Here is a 17,946-nt window from a genome sequence, read left to right as displayed (position 1 = left end):
GAGATTTTATAAGCAAAATAGAAAAAGGACATTCTTGAAGAAACTTTGGATTCAACTGGCTGAAAGTATTTCAACGGTACTAGTTGAGTAGATGTCTTGGTACTGTATATGAGCAAATAGCTCATATACAGTACCAGTCAAAAGTTTGGACACCTGCTCATTCAAGGGTTTCTTTATTTTTACTATTTTCTACATTGTAGAATCATAGTGAAGACATCAAAACTATGAAATAACACTTATGGAATCATGTAGTAACCAAAAAAAGTGTTAAACAAATCTTAATATATTTTAGATTTTATATTCTTCAAAGTAGCCTTGATGACAGCTTTTCAAACTCTTGGCATTCTCTCAACCAGATTCATGAGGAATGCTTTTCCAACAGTCTTGAAGGAGTTCCCACAGATGCTGAGCACGTGTTGGCTGCTTTTCCTTCACTCTGCAGTCCAACTCATCCCAAACCATCTCAATTGAGTTGAGGTCAGGTGATTGTGGAGGCCAGGTCATCTGATGCAGCACTCCATCACTCTCCTTGATAAAATAGCCTGGAGGTGTGTTTTAGGCAGCCTAATTCTGATATTTTTTTCACTAATTGGTTTTAATCACATCAGATCTTTTTCAGAACTGATCTCATTGGTAGGGCTGACCCCATTTAGTCAACTGGTCGATTGTTTGGTTGATAGGCTGTTGGTCGACTGATATTTATTTAGTCGAGTAGTGGCAAATATAATTATAAAAAATTATGGCACACTAGACACCCGTCTGATTCACGCCTGTCTGAGTGGACTAATCTTTTGCAGAGGCCACGTTGATGGCACACTAGTCAAATGAAATGTTATTTGTCACATGCGCCAAATACAACAGGTGTAGTCCTTACAGTGAAATGCTTACTTACAAGCTTTACGTTCTCCCCTCGGGTGTAGCTCGTCTGAGGAGACGTAAATGCCTGTGCTTATGCACACAAGGTAAACCAGATGGATGGGGAAGAAATGTGGGGTGTAATGAGCGGAAATAACCAGACCACAACTCAAGGTTAGCCCTCGGGGATGTTTAGTTAAGCAATTAAACAAATATAAAAACACCCATAAAGAATCAGTAAGAAAAAAAACAGGGAAGGTAAGAGAAGGGAAAGTTTGGGATCAGGGTCCAATTAATGAAAATAAACAAGAGGTCCCTCTTCTACACACCTGATCCGTCCTAACACACTCTAAACCCTAACCCACTGTCCTACCTGGTTCCAAGAAAATACAAGGGTGACACCCGCCCCGGCTAACCTAGTGTATAAAACAATGGGTTATCTACGTGGAAATGTACACCCATGGGCAGATCTACCTTTTCCCAGCTACAGGACCTAGGTAGGGTGGAGTACCTCAGGAGGACAGGCTGAAACACAAACAAAGATAAATTAAAACAACAAGTCATCAAACCCTCAAAAAGTCAAACAAAACAAGGGTCTCTCTCACTCTTCTCACACGGCAAACATATCCTCTCGTCAATCAGCTACAGCTGCCAGGACTCCGGACCGAAGCCACGCCCACCATCGTCAGCCGCAACTCAGTACACCTGTAATGCCTAGGACAAACACACTAACATGTGAAAATGGGGAGCAAGAAAAACGTGTCACACGTAACACAAGCCCTTAACCAACAATGCAGTTAAGAAAAATACCCCCAAAAATTATTAAAGAGCAATAGTAAAATAACAATAGCGAGGCTATATAGGGGTACCGGTACAAAGTCAATGTGCAGGGGCACCGGTTAGGCGAGGTAATTGAGGTAATATGTACTGTGGCAAACCTCTTCAAAGTTAAGAGCGTTTGTCACAGATTAAGTGGGAAACTGTCACCAAAGTCAGCCCAGAATGAAAGTTATTTCGAACATGACAGTACCTGTGTGTTTGTTTCTCTGTCCTGGTCCACCCAGGCCGCAGGTAAGGTCAAGGATAGCAGGGTTCGGTACACAAATCTGGTTCTCGGTAGGTCCAGGTCTAAACGCCAACAGGTAAGTCCAAAACAGTCCAGCTCGTACACAGTAAATCCAGCCAATGTAGATTGTCTCTTTCTCTATGGTTCATAGATCCTTCCCTCTCTCTCTCTCTTCCTGGTTTTTCTTGACCCTTTATCTGTGGGTCGGCTCCACCTTCTGAGGGTTCCCCTTGCTTCTGGTAATTGTATATACATGCAGTCGGCCATTTTGTGATCTGTAGTTCTGATCGGGGTGGCCATTTTAGTGATCGGGCAGTGTGCGGCTTTCCTTCATTTTCTAGTGTTCTACTCCGCTAGCCAGCACCTCGCCTTTAAAGGTGTGCGTTTCTTTTTTCTAGAGTGATCGGGCAGAGCCCGTTTATTAGTTCTGCCCTCACATATCTGCAATTTATCACTCGACCCCCTTCTTTGCCACAGTACATGTAGGTAGAGTTATTAAAGTGACTATGCATAGATAATAATCAGAGAGTAGCAGCCGCGTAAAATGGGGGGGGGGGCAATGCAAACATTCTGGGCACCCATTTGATTAGATGTTCAGGAGTCAGTATCACCAGTATTACATTTACCGTTAATTACCATCATTTCTAAGCTACAATGTTTGTTTGGTTATGGTCATTTCTGTTAATGCATTCAATATATTATTACAGTGTTTATTTTTTATTGTATACATTGTATGTTTTTGTATTATTTTTAAAAAGTATATTGTTTTTTTATCCCTTCTTCTCCCCAATTTCGTGGGTTCAAATTGGTAGTTACAGTCTTGTCTCATCGCTGCAACTCCCGTACGGACTCATGAGAGGTGAAGGTTGAGAGCCGTGCGTCCTCCGAAACACAACCCAACCAAGCTGCACTGCTTCTTGACACAATGCCCACTTAACCCGGAAGCGAGCCGCACCAATGTGTCGGAGGACTCGAATCCAGAATCTCTAGTGGCACAGCTAGCACTGCGATGCACTGCCTTGGACGACTGCGCCACTCGGGAGGCCTATTATTACAGTATTACCGTTGTCATTGTAGGAGTGGACACGTTGTTTGCAGAGCTCACAACCTAGTCTACACTTGGGAGGTTAAAGTTTTGGTTCATTTCATTCCATTTCTGTGTTGTCAATTTATTCATTGTCTTTTGTTTGGAGCGCTCCTTTCAATCTTGAGTAAGGATACACACCTGATGATGTATAGAACTAGACCTAGACTACCTGGCCTGCGCGCAAATGTAGGCTAATAAATGTGCCCATTTAGGGATCTGATACTATTTCTGATTGTCTTAACTCAGCATCACTGGATCGTCTCAAAGTAATTTGTTCTTCGCCTCAAAAAGCTACGTAACATCCATTGAGAATGACAATAGATCCTCATCGTAGCCTATTTGATAACCACTCAGCATTAAAGGGGAACAAATGTCATGCTCTGATCCGGTGGAAATAAAAAAGGCCTACCTCATTACTTCTTATCCCTTGAGATAATAGTCTACAGCTATGTCTGTCCAGAGCTCACTGGCACTGCAAACTATGCCACTGCAAACAATGTTGCAAGTTTGCAAGAATGAGTTTCAGGCCTGACCCAAGTTAATAGTTGATATAATGTTTCAAGTTCCTTGCAGACAGGCCATGTGTAGCCAATCTGATTTATAGGATATTTATTTTTATCAGATTTTCTACCTGCGGGCTGCAATGTTTTAATTTGTTGGCTTTATATAGGCTATTTTTACATATTGGTAATGGCAATAGAAGTTACTTTTAGATTTGTATCATTTTCATTTAAATAGAATTTTGATTAACTACGTGACATTGATTTTGAGATATGAAGACTTTATTTTAGATTAAATAAAACTGTTGCACGAAAATATGCATATGAAAATTATAACTGGCACGCAGATCAGTAGAAATGGTACGATAACATGGCACTACAAATGGAAAAGGTTGCAGACCACTGGTGTAGCCTATTACAGGCAACGTCATGAGCTTAATGGCAGAATCTGCGAAGGCCAGCAGCATCTGGCAGCGGGAGGGGGGGTCGGGAACAGTTTTTTTTTCTTCTGGTTAGGCTATAATGATCTCTGGCTCCCTCTTTAGTAATTTGTGTCTTTATTTATAATTGCAGTGCTTAAAGTATCAGGAAAAGTAGCCTACATACAGTATATTTGATTTATTTCAAACATAGGGTGTTTCCATATGTGGAAAAATACATGTTTACAAATGTTGACCAATCAAAATAAGACGACTCTCGGTCAACCAAGATTTATTTTTGTTGGGGACAGCCCTACTGATTGGTCAAAAGACCAATTAGGGAAAAAAATATCAGAATTGGGCTGCCTGTGTAAACACAGCCATAGTCCTTTATCCGGCTTCGGTACACTGGCAATTGTGTTCGGCATGGTGAGCTGGACTCTTTGGGCTTATGGCGATGGGCTTGTCCTGTCTGCAGTGAACGGCCAGCTGTGTAAGACTGACGAAAGTGGTGTTGGGCTTCTTATCCACCGTTTAGACCTCTTGCAGAAGATGTGCTGGTACTGCACGAGTCCTGGAAAGACATGGTTGTGGTTTTAGCATTTTACTTTTTGTGGAAGGGACGTAGTGCAACACACTTTTGTTGGTGAAGGTATCAACCGAATGGGACCGGCTATCTTATTGTTTAGGGATAATGAGGAGACATTGGGAGCTGCTTTTGACAGGAAAGCTCAGTCATCTAAGTGAATGGGCTGATGGGGGGGGGGGGGGGGCTAAAGAAGGTCTTAGAAAGGCAGTTCTTACACAGTATGAATACACAACAACACATTTATTACTGTCTAAGCACAACCAAAACCCCTTCCTCATCTCAAAGTACTGTCTGTAAACCTCCCCCAGCCCATTGACTTTGACAGATCATTCTTGTCAATAGTAGCCCTTTGCAGGGGAATTTTGTAGACATGTCGTTGTGTTGTGTTTTGAGAATCTGCAGACAGAAGAATGAGGTGGTTGTGACATTACTATTGTAGTCTTCATTTTATACCTTTCAGTGCCCCTTGATAACTGCAAGGTGTGTCCGCTTCCTCATGCTTGTGTACCCAAAATGCCCCCACTTTGTGGTATTTTATAGCAGGGCACTGTGGAATGACTCCAGATAATGTGATTTTTACAAAAAGAAAAGGTAAAGAAAAGAGGGTTAGACTAAATTGCTTACATGGTCTGGAAGGTATTCTGTGGTTCTCAGGCTACCTCTAACCACCTGTTACCCCATAACAAACACAAACCATACAAACACTACCCAATTTCTGTTTATGCCATGCTTACTGTAAATACAGCTATCTTAGCCATTAGCTTGTAAATATTTTGTCTAACTTACCTTCACCTTGTGCAGAGCTAGGGGTTAGAAGCGCATGTTGGTGGAATCAGATTCTGTACCACCTACAACAGAATACAGAACCATACACAATTTAGCCACCCCACTAATTGTATTGATTTCTATTAGACTGGCTAGCTAAGCATACCTAACATGGACATTTCAATTTGTCAGCTTGCTGTTAGCTAACTGGGGTCACTAAATTAGCAGCAAGATTGCTAGCCAGCTGAGACTGGCTAAGAATCAACTAACCAACCATAGACAATTTAAATCCATTCATCATTGCTACCAACACACAAACAGAGAGTGAGTTAGCTATATCAAAAATTATATTTTTAGTAATTGAGTGTTTTCCAAACAAGAGTGGAATAGTTGGCTACCAAATTGAGATACCAAATAAGAGTAACATTAGCTAGCTTACGTTAGCTAATGTCAGTCAAAGATAGAACGAACAAACAAACAAACATGTTTACTCTGCTGAAGGTAGCTAACAGTCTAGCAATGACTAAGTTACCAGTATCATGGCATAAGCTAAATTGATTGACTGTGTATACCAAAAGATAGCTATTTGATTTAGCTGATGGCTTTCAGAGTTTAATACAGGATGTTAAGTTAGCTAACTAACTTACCCAGCTTGTCCAGCTAGGCTAGCAAGCTAGCTAACATTAGGTTATTACATCACTTCAGAGCTGTCTTCGAAATGGATTCCCCATTAGTTCAGCCTGAAAATCCCTCTGATAATCTTTGGTCACTGCATCATTTTTGATAGATGCATGCCACTAGCAAAATCGCAGTGAAACTCTGGTAGAACGGTTAAAGGTGGCTAATTTTTGCGCTTGTTTGCAATTAGCACAGCCGGGCTCAAAACACCACAATGGCACGATGACAAACATTAGTGAAAAACAAATGTTTTCTAAAATAATCTTTCCTAGAGAAGTACTGACATGGTGGTGGTGATGTCCACAGAGCAGTCTGGAGGGCGGCACACGGGAGTCCCTGACAGCCGAGGCCGACATGGCCTGCATGTTCCAGCAGATCCTGGAGGAGCAGGGTGAGAGAGACCCCGAGTTCAACACTGAGGTCCTCCACAGCCGCCGGATGAGTCTGCTGGACAAGCCGGCCCGCTTCGGTGAGGACTACGCCACGTGTGTTAGACATACACCCCCACTAACATAAACATATTCTTATTCTATTGTATATATTAGTGTATGTGCTCATTGATATTAGGACACAAAGTACATACACAGAATGTAGCCAAGGGTCAAGCCTTAGCTGTTCTTAGGGTTGCAAAGGGAGGGTATATTACTGTAACTTTTACCAAGTTTACCATTACACTACCAGAACTTTGGTAACATTCAAGTTTTTAAATTCATTTGAACAGATGACATCTAGTGGCATTTTCGGGTACTTTAGATGATCACATGTCTGATTATCTCTGGCCCTCAGTGTGGCCATGTAAAATATATAAAATAATACAATTTGATGATTTTTAAATAAAAAATAGAATGATAAAGCTGTAAAACATTATCCTAAATATAAACCATCAATTTAGTGAATACCATTGGTGTTTAATATTAGGGTTTCAGCATGAAATATTTTTTTACAACTTCAATATGTCTTTGTTGTAAATGTTTTGGCAGCAAACTGGTGGCAGTTGTGAAAAAAGTCAATAAATTGAAGAGATGCAGCTCATTGAAAACAATACCACTGTTTATTAGATGCTTTTTTAATTAATTAGGCTATTTTCTCTTGAACCAAAACTCATGGACAATATGAACATAGATATAAAAAATGAATACTATATATAAATATATATATTTTTTAAGTTATTCAAGTACAAATGACCAAAGTTACCATAGATTACTTTGATAAATTACTGGTAGCTTTGCAACCCTTGCTGTGCTTGATTGAGCTTTCCTGGAGCAAAATGGAATAGTCCCAAAAGTGCAAATCCAACCTATTTGGCACTCAATATGCTATTCCACTACTCCAATACTATTTGAACCAAGAATGCACTCTGGCAAGAATGCACTCTGCTAGAAGTAGCATATAACTGATCACCCAAAAGGTACACATTATTACACTAGGTACAACATCTCTTGCTCTTTCCTACACGAACATGGATTCCGTAATAATAACTTCACTAGGCCCCCCCGTCTATGAACTCTCTATCCGGACAGACGAGGTGCCGTACCCAGAGAACTGGATGATGCGGGCACAATCCTTGTCCAGGATGAGCCAGTCTTCAGGTGGCAGTGCCAACAATGGGCACCTCCGCAGCAGCGGACAACTGTCTGGCCTGGAGGACTCAGAGGAAGAGGAAGAGTACCAGCGCCAGTATCATCGTCTGCTGTCGCGCCGACGTAGTCACAGCCACTTCTCCTCACAGGAAAGCCTCAACCACGGGGCACCGCCACAGGTAAAGTACACAGACACACTAAGGGGCTCTGCTCCGCCAAATGTATAGGACATTGGAAATGACACACCCACAAACACCATGGGACTTCAACTAGGTTTGCAGGATGTCTATAATGAATAGTTAACCATCTATTGAGACCAACTTGCCAGGATAAGTGTATATAAGGCTGTGTTTACACAGGCAGACCAATTCTGATATTTTTCCACTAAATGGTCTTTTGACCAATCAGATCAGCTCGAGTCAATAATTGGGCAAAAGATCAGATTTGGACTGCCTGTGTAAACACAACCTGAGTGTCTTATCTTGCATAATTGTTGGACTCTTGTGCTTAGAGTGGATGTTGGTTCTGTAACATAGACGGGAAGTGATCACTTGAGCTGAGTTGCGTTGAGATTCTCATGCAAGCATTCACCCAGGGTCCCCACCAACACAGGGAACAACATCAGTGTGACACATGGAGTGATGGAGAGGAGACACAGCTGTTAGAAGGGAGATATGGAGAAGAGGATATTGCATCATATTCATATGTTACTACTGACTCCGACCTTTACAGTGCCTATCATAAATATTCACCCCCCCCCCCCCCCCCGGATTTCTTAACACGGTATTGTGTTACAAAGTGGGATTAATCCTATCAGACCCGAGACTTCAGCAAAAATCGACATTTCATTTATTTGACTTTCATTTATCTGCATGTCCAACCCCTATATTTAGCCTCACAATTAAGTTTTCAGGACAACCAGGGCTACAAGTAGAACACAAAACAATTTGACATAAACAGTTGCATTCATCTGTTTTATTAACAAATGTGTCTGGATCGCTCAAGTGCTGTAAAACCGACATTCCTAATTCAAAGGAGATTTTTTCATAACAATGTTTATTCGGGGGGGGGGGGGGGGCAGAAATGCTTTATTAAACATGTGTACTTTCATGTGCCTCAATAACAAACTCGTAGGTGATCTGCAAATATGAATGAAAAATAAATTATGACGAGCTAGGTTTATTTCTCATGGAGAAACAAAGGATTCTTCCTGGCTAGCCTTGATTGTTAAGAATGTCGTGATTTACTTCTTTCTGGAGGAAGACGAGCTGACTCTCTGACTGAAAAAGAATCAGATGATGAACAAATCCTTGACAGTTTTCTTATAGTGATGGTACACTGTCTGTGTGAACTGGAGCGAAATGACACAACTTCCCAAGAAAACTGAGCAGAAGAAACGCAAATAACAGAAGACATTTTACTTAGATGTACTATAGAGAAATTGCTACGCCATTTCCTGGTTGCTAAAATTAGAATAGTTTCATGGTTGCTAAAATGTTTTGGTGAACCTACTGGAGAGCTCTACTTTGTGGACACCCATTCAGCGTCGTTCACACCCTCTAAAGCCTTAGCCTCACCCATCTCTTTAAGGATTCACATGTGAACTTGGACACTGTCTCATTGGCCTAACGTTATATCCTAATTTGACTTTAGTGCAGGTCATGTTTTTCACATTACCGTCTCTGGTAAACACATACTATATCAAATAAAATCAATGTTTATTTGTCACATGCACAGGATACAGAAGGTGTACTGAAATGGTTACTTGCATAGTGGAGTCTTTTGTTTAGACATTTAGTTAGCTAGCTAAACAATGAACCATATTCCCAACTCAACTTTACTACCCTGCATGAATCTGCAGGTAGCTAACCAACCAGGTTCAATGTTAGCTAGCTAATATTAGGCTATAACTAGCAATGCAAATGGCTCTGAGATACAAATAATATTACTACACAGATCATACACGTAATATTAACTAGCGAGCCAGCCAGCTAACGATAGCCAGCTAGCTAACAGTACACTTTAACTTGAAATGAAAATGAATACCTGACAAAATTAAAAAGTATAATATCTGAAAATGTAGCTAGATAGACTATCTTACCCGTATACCTGGATGGACACTTCTCCCTCTCTGTGATGGATGCCAGGGTTGCCCTTAGTTTGAAGATGTAATCCGGAGATAGGTGTTTTATACAACAGCCTTCAGTGTTCTCTTTTTGACTTCCTCTGCATATTTGCAATCAAACACCAGAATTGTCTCCATCTCCTTAGCTATCATACTCTAATTCCAATTGGCATTCCACTGATTTCAAAACTCGGTCCTCCAGAAAGTGGAGAGCAACACTTTTGCATTTCTACTATGTGATATCTTTCAAAAAAGCAGCGTTAGAAAGGATTACCTACACATCTTCTTCTGTGGGTTTTATGGCAGACTACAACCCCAAAATATGTATAGCCGCCACCATCTGGACGGTTTGAAAAACAAAAACAATGTAAAAAGAAAATCCATACGTGATAGGGAAACTAACTTAATCCACCCAAATAAAAATAGTACATTGACAAAAACAAAAACTCACTCTTCTTTCAAATATCCATATCTCCCTTCTCAAGCTCTAGGGCCTGAGAGGGTGGTACGGTTGTGACAATATTCCATGTAACTCCTCCGTTGAGACATTTTTCAGTCCCAGGAACCTCTCCGCCACATCCACAATGATATCTATTTTCCTGGACCATCTCTCCACCTTGGCAGTGCCATTAATCACCATAGCTATAAAGGACACAAAGTCCACCATCTTAACCTTTAAAATGTCAGGGTCCTGCTGGTGAAAGGCAATCCCTGCAGCCTGCAATGCTGGCTTTTTCCACCACCATGGACTCTTCAGGAGCATCATTCAAACCCTCAACCCTTTTAACCTCTTACATCTAGACGTTCCGCTAGCGGAACACCTGCTCCAATATCCAATGATAGGCGTGGCGCGAATTACAAATTCCTCAAAAATACAAAAACTTCAATTTTTCAAACATATGACTATTTCACAGCATTTTAAAGACAAGACTCTCCTTTATCTAACCACACTGTCCGATTTCAAAAATCGGAGATGATCCTCAAGGCCCTCCTCTGCACCCTGTCTAGTTGGGCTTGCTGCTTTTTACTGCATCCAACTAACCGCACTCCACTGTATTCCAGACAAAGCCTGACCAGTGTAGTATAGACTGTGACTAGATCTTCAGTGGGTAGGCCATTTCTGGCAAGAACAGGCGTTTTGAGGCCTTCCTCACTGACTGCTCCACATGTGTGTCACCACTGAGGTTAGAGTCTGGATGAAAACCAAGATACTTAGTTGTAGTTACCACTGGTACTAAAAAAGTAAGAGATAAGAATCAATGTGGCAATGTGCGGGGGGCACCGGTGTCGAGGTAATTGAGGTAATTATGTAGCTAACAGCTAACACTAGACAATCTTACCTGTTTACATTATCATGCATGATGGACGCGTCTCCCTGTCAGGATTGCCATACCACAGTTGCCCTTAGTTTGAAGATGTAATCCGGAGACAAGTGTTTTATCCATCTCTTTAGCTATCATACTCTAATTCCACTGATTTCAAAACTTGATCCTCCAGAAAGTGGAGAGCAACACTTATGCAGCTCCACTACACAATACATCTTTTTAAAACAGCGTTCAACAGGATTACCAACACAGACTGATGAGCTCAAATAGACAGAAGCCTTCTATATGGCAGACCAATCCTCTCTCCTCTCTCGGCATGTCCAGCCCACTCATTATCTCAGCCAATCATGACTAATTGGAAGGTTGCGCTCTTTTTCTGTTTTTCTGTTCACATGTTTAAGAAGGCATTTCTGCCAAAAACCGCATTTTGATAAAAAAAAATGTTTTTACGTTCAAACGGTTCTCCTGTGAAGTCGTGACTTGCGACATATGCCTAGTTTCCTGAATCAGGTTTAAAATGTTATGGGATGCATTTTCTCCATTGCTTTTAATGGTAGGCCACTCTGGGTGGCCTACGTTATGATCAAATAGCCACAGTAGCCTACATTGCCACTGTTAAAACTGTAACTTAAAACGGGTACAGCCTCAGTGTTCACAGTAAACGTGCACAGGAAGTTGCACAGAATTTTCGCAATGTTCAAGTTTGTGCTCAGAACACATCTGCTCAGTGCCCCAAAAAATGAAGGAACATTGCATGGTGGGTGTCTTTTAAGACACTTTGCTGATTGCTTTGCCAACTTTCAGACACCATTTGAAACTCATTTTGTTTTTATTTAGTTGTCAAAGTGACTCATTTGTTAGTTAATTTTTCTGTTGAGCGACAACATCCAGGTTTGTCTTTAGGATACGTAACAAATTAGGGGCTCGTCCGGGATCTTTTTCCCCAGGATTATAGTAGTTGCAGGATTGTTGTAGCCATTCATCACTTACTCTGGAGCTCTACTTGATATGAGTTCAAACAACACTTTTGTTGTACAGTTTCTGTCACTGACAAACAATGTAGGTGTTATAAGATTGATGAAATCAGTTTGAAAGTTGCATAAGGAAATAGCACTTTGGGTGGCCATAGTGCTATTTGCAGCACTGGAGGATGTTCAGGAGTCTCAGTTTCAGTCCGAATGAGCTTGTTTGGACATTATGTCAGAGGTCTATTGGAGCACGTAAGCAATTTTCAATACAGATTGAACCGCTCCTTTGGTTTGCAAGTGATAGTATGGAAAAGACGCAAACGAAAATGAAAGTCCTGTATGATCGAATGGCCCGAAGTCGCACTTTTGTTGCCTATTCTGGGGCAAGCTGGCTTTTCAGGCTCTTACCCCATAGAGAGAACAGTTCCGTAAATTGCCGAAAGACTGTCGCAAAGGAACAAGCATGTCTTTTTGGTGGGGTGCTTCTCAAGAGGTCAAGAATTAAAGACACTCATACTGCTCTAGCAGTTCAAGAATTGCCTTCAAGAAAGAGTTGCTACCTACGTTAATGAGCACAGTTCTCACAGATGAATTTGTGTTGACACATAAAACTACCTTCACAAGCAGTACTTATTATCCCTACACAAAAAACTATTCAGATAAGTCACCTCAAACTACATGTTTTCAGCAGTCTTTTTCCCCAGTGCCCAAAGACAGGGATAGGCAGAAAACTGGTTCTTCGTATCACGATGTGGTAGAATTTAGTGCCACCTGGCCAGAACACCTTCAGGACATTATGGAGCCTGTTTGAACTATTTGCATCTGCCAACTTGACAGTTAATCTGTCAAAGAGTGAAATACTAAGGAAAAGTGGTGGGCCAAGGAAAAGTTGACCAGTCATGGCAAAAGTGGAGGCCATCAATAACCTTCCTGTGCCAACTTCTCGCCAGGAACTGTGCCGATTCTTGGAGATGGCTGGCTACTACCAGGCATTTTGAAAGAACTTTGCCCAGGCTGTTTCCCGCTTATGGATTTGACCAGTCCCAAAGTCACTTTTAGTTGGAGCTCAGACTGTCAAGCTGTGTTTTAGAAGACAAAGGCCATTTTAGTCTCCCCACCGGTGCTTGCTGGTCCAGATGGCCGTTCTCCATTTTCTTTGTACACATGCCAGTAATTAAGGAGAAGGTACTATGTTTCTACAGCAAGACAGTGATATTGAGCATCCTGTGGGGTACTTTTCAAAGAAGTTAGCCTCCTATCAAAAACACTACTCCACCATCGAGAAAGAAGTGTTCCCTTTGATCCTGGCTGGCTCTTCAATACTTTGAGGTTTGTGTCGGCTTCTACTCTGCTAGTTGTCTATACTGATCACAATCCTCTCGTATTCATGTAAAAGACTAGTTCCACAAAACTCTGACTCCTTTCACTGGAGTCTGATGTTGCAGGAGTTTCCCCTTGAAGTTCGACGTGTCCGTGGTAAGGACAACTTGTTCTTTCGAGTGTGGGCAGTCAATATGAATTTTGTGTTCTGTGTTTAGCCAGTAAGTAGACCTGGTGCACATTTTGGTTTGGCTGCACGTTTTCCCATATTGTAGATGTAAGTTTTGATTTGGATTGGTTCGTCCGAGGGAATAAGTATAATAGAAAAATGTAAAATGTTTAAAAAAGTTTTGTATTGGGTTTTCTTTCTGTTGGATGTGAGAATTTCTTGTGTTGGGGTTTGCACAACCACAACTTGTACAGCCTCAGGTTCCCTCGAAATCAGATCTTCTCCACCTGTATCTCCCTGAGAAATATATGTTTGTGTGATGTTACTGTACTGAATTTTATAGCTAGATTCATTCTTTGGAGTGGTCCTGGGCTGAAAATGCTGCAACCACCTAGGTTAGCATTATCTACAAATGAAACACACTATCATGTCAACAATCTGCATATTTAGTTTTAGCTAGCTAACATTAGCTAGTTGAAATAAAGCATTGGGCATCTTGTGGGGTTTATGCAGTGTTGCTACATGATGCTATCGTTGGATTCATTTGAATACAAAACAGTCAGAATACAGAAGATGTTACCTAGCTAAGTAGACTTGTTAGCTAGCTTGAACATTGAACACACTAAGGTTAGCAACTAACGTAGCTAGCAGGCTAAAAACGGAACTGTGGCCATTTTGGCGTCACTCTTCCACCTTTCAAAATTCCAATGTTTATCCGGTTTATGTATAGTTCATGAGCAGTCATTCTCGTTTCTTTTTCTCTTTTGGGGTCGAGTTGATTCAGATCCAAGGACAGAGAATGATGCTTGTTGACTTCGTCTGCTCTGTTTGTTTCTGGTGGCTGTAACTTAAGGTTGCAAGTGACTTTCACTTCCTTTCCAGCAGGGTCATTCGAGTGCCCAAGAACACTAAGGTAACCTGCCTAAATGACTACTGACCCGTAGCACTCATGTCTGTAGCCATGAAATGCTTTGAAAGGCTGGTCATGGCTCATATCAACACCATTATCCCAGAAATTCTAGACCCACTCCAATTTGCATACCGCCTCAAAAGATCCACAGATGATGTAATCTCTTTTGCACTCCACACTGCCCTTTCCCACCTGGACAAAAGGAACAGCTATGTGAGAATGCTATTCATTGACTACAGCTCAGCATTCAACACCATAGTGCCCTCAAAGCTCATCACTAAGCTAAGGACCCTGGGACTAAACATCTCCCTCTACAACTGGATCCTGGACTTCCTGACGGGCTGCCCCCAGGTGGTAAGGGTAGGTAACAACACATCCCCCACGCTGATCCTCAACACGGGGGCCATTCAGGGGTGCGTGCTCAGTCCCCTCCTGTATTCCTTGTTCACCCAGGCACGACTCCAACACCATCATTAAGTTTGCCGATGACACAACAGTGGTAGTCCTGATCACCGACAATGATGAGACAGCCTATAGGGAGGAGGTCAGAGACCTGACCGTGTGATATAAGGACAACAACCTCTCCCTCAAAGTGATCAAGACAAAGCAGATGATTGTGGACTACAAGAAAAGGAGGACCAAGAACACCAACCATTCTCATCAACAGGGCTGTAGTGGAGCAGGTTGAGAGCTTCAAGTTCCTTGGCGTCCACATCACCAACAAACTAACATGGTCCAAGCACACCAAGACAGTCGTGAAGAGGGCACGACAAAACCTATTCCCCCTCAGGAGACTGAAAAGATTTGGCATGGGTCCTCAGATCCTCAAAAGGTTTTACAGCTGCACCATCGAGAGCATTCTAACTGGTTGCATCACTTCCTGTTATGGCAACTGCTCAGCCTCTGACCGCAAGGCACTACGAAGGGTAGTGCGTACGACCCAGTACATCATTGGGGCTAAGCTTCCTGCCATTCAGGACCTCTATACCAGGCGGTGTCAGAGGAAGGCCCTAAAAATTGTCAAAGACTCCAGCCACCCTAGTTATAGACTGTTCTCTCTGGTACCGCACGGCAAGTGGTACCGGAGCGCCAAGTCTAAGTCCAAGAGGCTTCTAAACAGCTTCTATCCATCCCCAAGCCATAAGACTGCTGAACATCTAATCAAATGGCTACCCAGACTATTTGCATTGCCCCCCCCCCCCCCTTCTACTCTGCTGCTACTCTCTGTTATTATCTATGCATAGTCACTTTAATAACTCTACCTACATGTACATATTACCTCAAATTCTTCGACACCGGTGCCCCTGCACATTGACTCTGTACCAGAACCCCCTGTATATAGCCACGCTATTGTTATTTACTACTGCTCTTTAATTATAAGTTTGTTTGTTATTCTTTTTTGGTATATTCTTTAAAACTGCATTGTTGGTTAAGGGCTTGTAAGTAAGCAGTTCACTGTAAGGTCTACACCTTTTGTATTCTGCGCATGTGACAAATACAATTTGATTTGATTTAGTGAAAAGATACACCTTGCCCAGAAGGTCAGCCCAAAGCAGCTCAGGGCTCAACCCCCTTGTTTTCGTTGAAAGTGAAAACACTACACAATAAGTGGGGCGGCATAGGTTCGCCCATGACATGCGGATTTCATTTGGAAAGGAGATGTTGGGAGAGCTACACCTCACATTAGCTGAGTTGCGAGTTACAGCTCTTTCACTTTACGTAGCCAAACAAAGCCTGAATCTGGCGTTTACCCTGTTTAGTTGGTCTATATTCATAGTTTGTTCTTTCTTACTCACTATCCTCCGTTCATGTGGGTTTTTCCTTTAGTTTGTCTTTTCTAAAGCAAATCTAGTGGGCATCCATGGTGGGTGTCAAAGTGACTCCTTTATTAGTTATCTTTTCTGTTGAGCGATGACATTTAGGTTTGTCTTTAGAGAACGTAACAGTTCTTACCGAGGAATTTGAAAAACTCCATGGTCTTTGTTGTTGAATCTGTGCTTGAAATACACTATTCGACTGAGTGACCTTAACATTTTCTTTTCACTTTGACATTATGGAGTATTTTCTGTAGATCAATGACCAAAAACAAAAATCTATGAAATCCATTTCATTCTCATTTTTAATGCAACAAAATGTGACAGAATCCAAGGGAGGTGAATACTTATGATAGGCACTGTACATGTACAATTATTGACATGGTCATGTTTACGTCTGTCAATCAAGCAAAAATACTCTACTAATTAGTTGGTGTCCTGACCAAGTCCTGACCATTGAGTGCTCTTATTTTCTATGGTAGTGTAGGTCAGGGCGTGACTGGGGGGTTTATTCTAGTTTAATTTTTCTATGTTGTTTGGTTCTAGTTTCTGTTTTTCTGTGTTTTTTTTGGATGATCCCCAATTAGAGGCAGCTGGTCATCGTTGTCTCTAATTGGGGATCATATTTAAGTAGTTGTTTTTCCCACCTTTGTTTTGTGGGAGATTATTTTGAGTTAGTGCATGTTGCACCTCTTCGTCATGGTTTGTTGTTTTGTTTATTAGTTTATTGTTTGTCTTACTAAGTTTCACATTCAAATAAAGATGTGGAACGATATTTACACTGCGCCTTGGTCCGTTCCAACAAACACACGTAATAGTTGGTCAGTTTACCAATCAATCAATCAATCAATCAATCAATCAATCAATCAATCAATCAATCAATGTCCTCTCCACAACATAAATATAGCTTATTTTACTACTTGTATCGAGTTATTTATCAGAAGATAGGAGACATAACACAACATGACTTTTTTAAATAAACATTTTAGCAAATATCAATGTTTCCCGAAACGATCAGATCATCTATCACTGAGGAGTAGAGGAGATAAGGCCAAAGAAAACAACAAAACAAAAAGGCATTAAGACAGTAGTCTGTCGCAATATCAAAGAGCTTTATCTTCTCAATCCCAGCTGTTCTCTCTCATTCCCACCTTCGAAAATATTGAGATATCCTGTGTCATGCTAAATTAGTCTCACAGCTGGGCAACACCAGGGGAGTTAGGGAGATGTTGAAAAGAAGAGAGCAGCGCAGTCAAACACAGAGGAGACAGCAGAGCAACATGTGTTTGTCAGAGATCAAAAGAATCCATGACATCAATCTATGCATCAGTCTCCAAACTCTTATCGGCAGCCAATGGCAAGCCTTTCTCAGTGTCTATGTTAGGTCATCTGGCATATGATCTGTCTATTGTGTACTGCTAGACTAGGCATTCATTTTGTGTTTTCAAATCAAGAGCTGGATTCAATCAAACTGGTGCTGTAGATACACTAAATATACACAAGAGTATGTGATCACCCCTTCAAATTAGTAGATTCGCCTATTTCAGCCACACCCGTTGCTGACAGCTGTATAAAATCAAGCACACAACCATTCAATCTCCATAGACAAATATTTGCAGTAGAATGGCCTTACTGGCAGTAGAATGGCTCAGTGACTTTCAACGTGGCACCATCATAGGATGCCACCTTTCCAACAAGTCAGTTCGTCAAATTTCTGCCCTGCTAGAGCTGCCCCGTTCAACTGTAAGTGCTGTTATTGTGAAGTGGAGCAACAAC

At 41.5% G+C, this 17,946-nt stretch overlaps 1 protein-coding gene across 2 annotated transcripts in view; it reads left to right on the top strand.

Annotated features, from left to right (window-relative positions):
- Nucleotides 1-17,946, top strand: part of LOC106581657 (melanophilin) — a 155,655-nt gene that overhangs the window by 106,253 nt on the left and 31,456 nt on the right. The window contains exons 7-8 of one of the 2 annotated variants that reach the window (XM_014163857.3): nucleotides 6,266-6,428; nucleotides 7,480-7,718. In XM_014163857.3, the coding sequence (XP_014019332.1) occupies nucleotides 6,266-6,428; nucleotides 7,480-7,718 (402 nt within the window). Of the gene's footprint in view, nucleotides 1-6,265; nucleotides 6,429-7,446; nucleotides 7,719-17,946 lie in introns of both variants that reach the window. The other variant, XM_014163856.3, reaches the window with a different exon arrangement.

The sequence above is a fragment of the Salmo salar genome, chromosome 21 (assembly GCF_965601325.2).
Source record: "Salmo salar chromosome 21, fSalSal1, whole genome shotgun sequence".
Taxonomy (NCBI): domain Eukaryota; kingdom Metazoa; phylum Chordata; class Actinopteri; order Salmoniformes; family Salmonidae; genus Salmo; species Salmo salar.
This window is presented reverse-complemented; position numbering and strand designations above follow the sequence as displayed.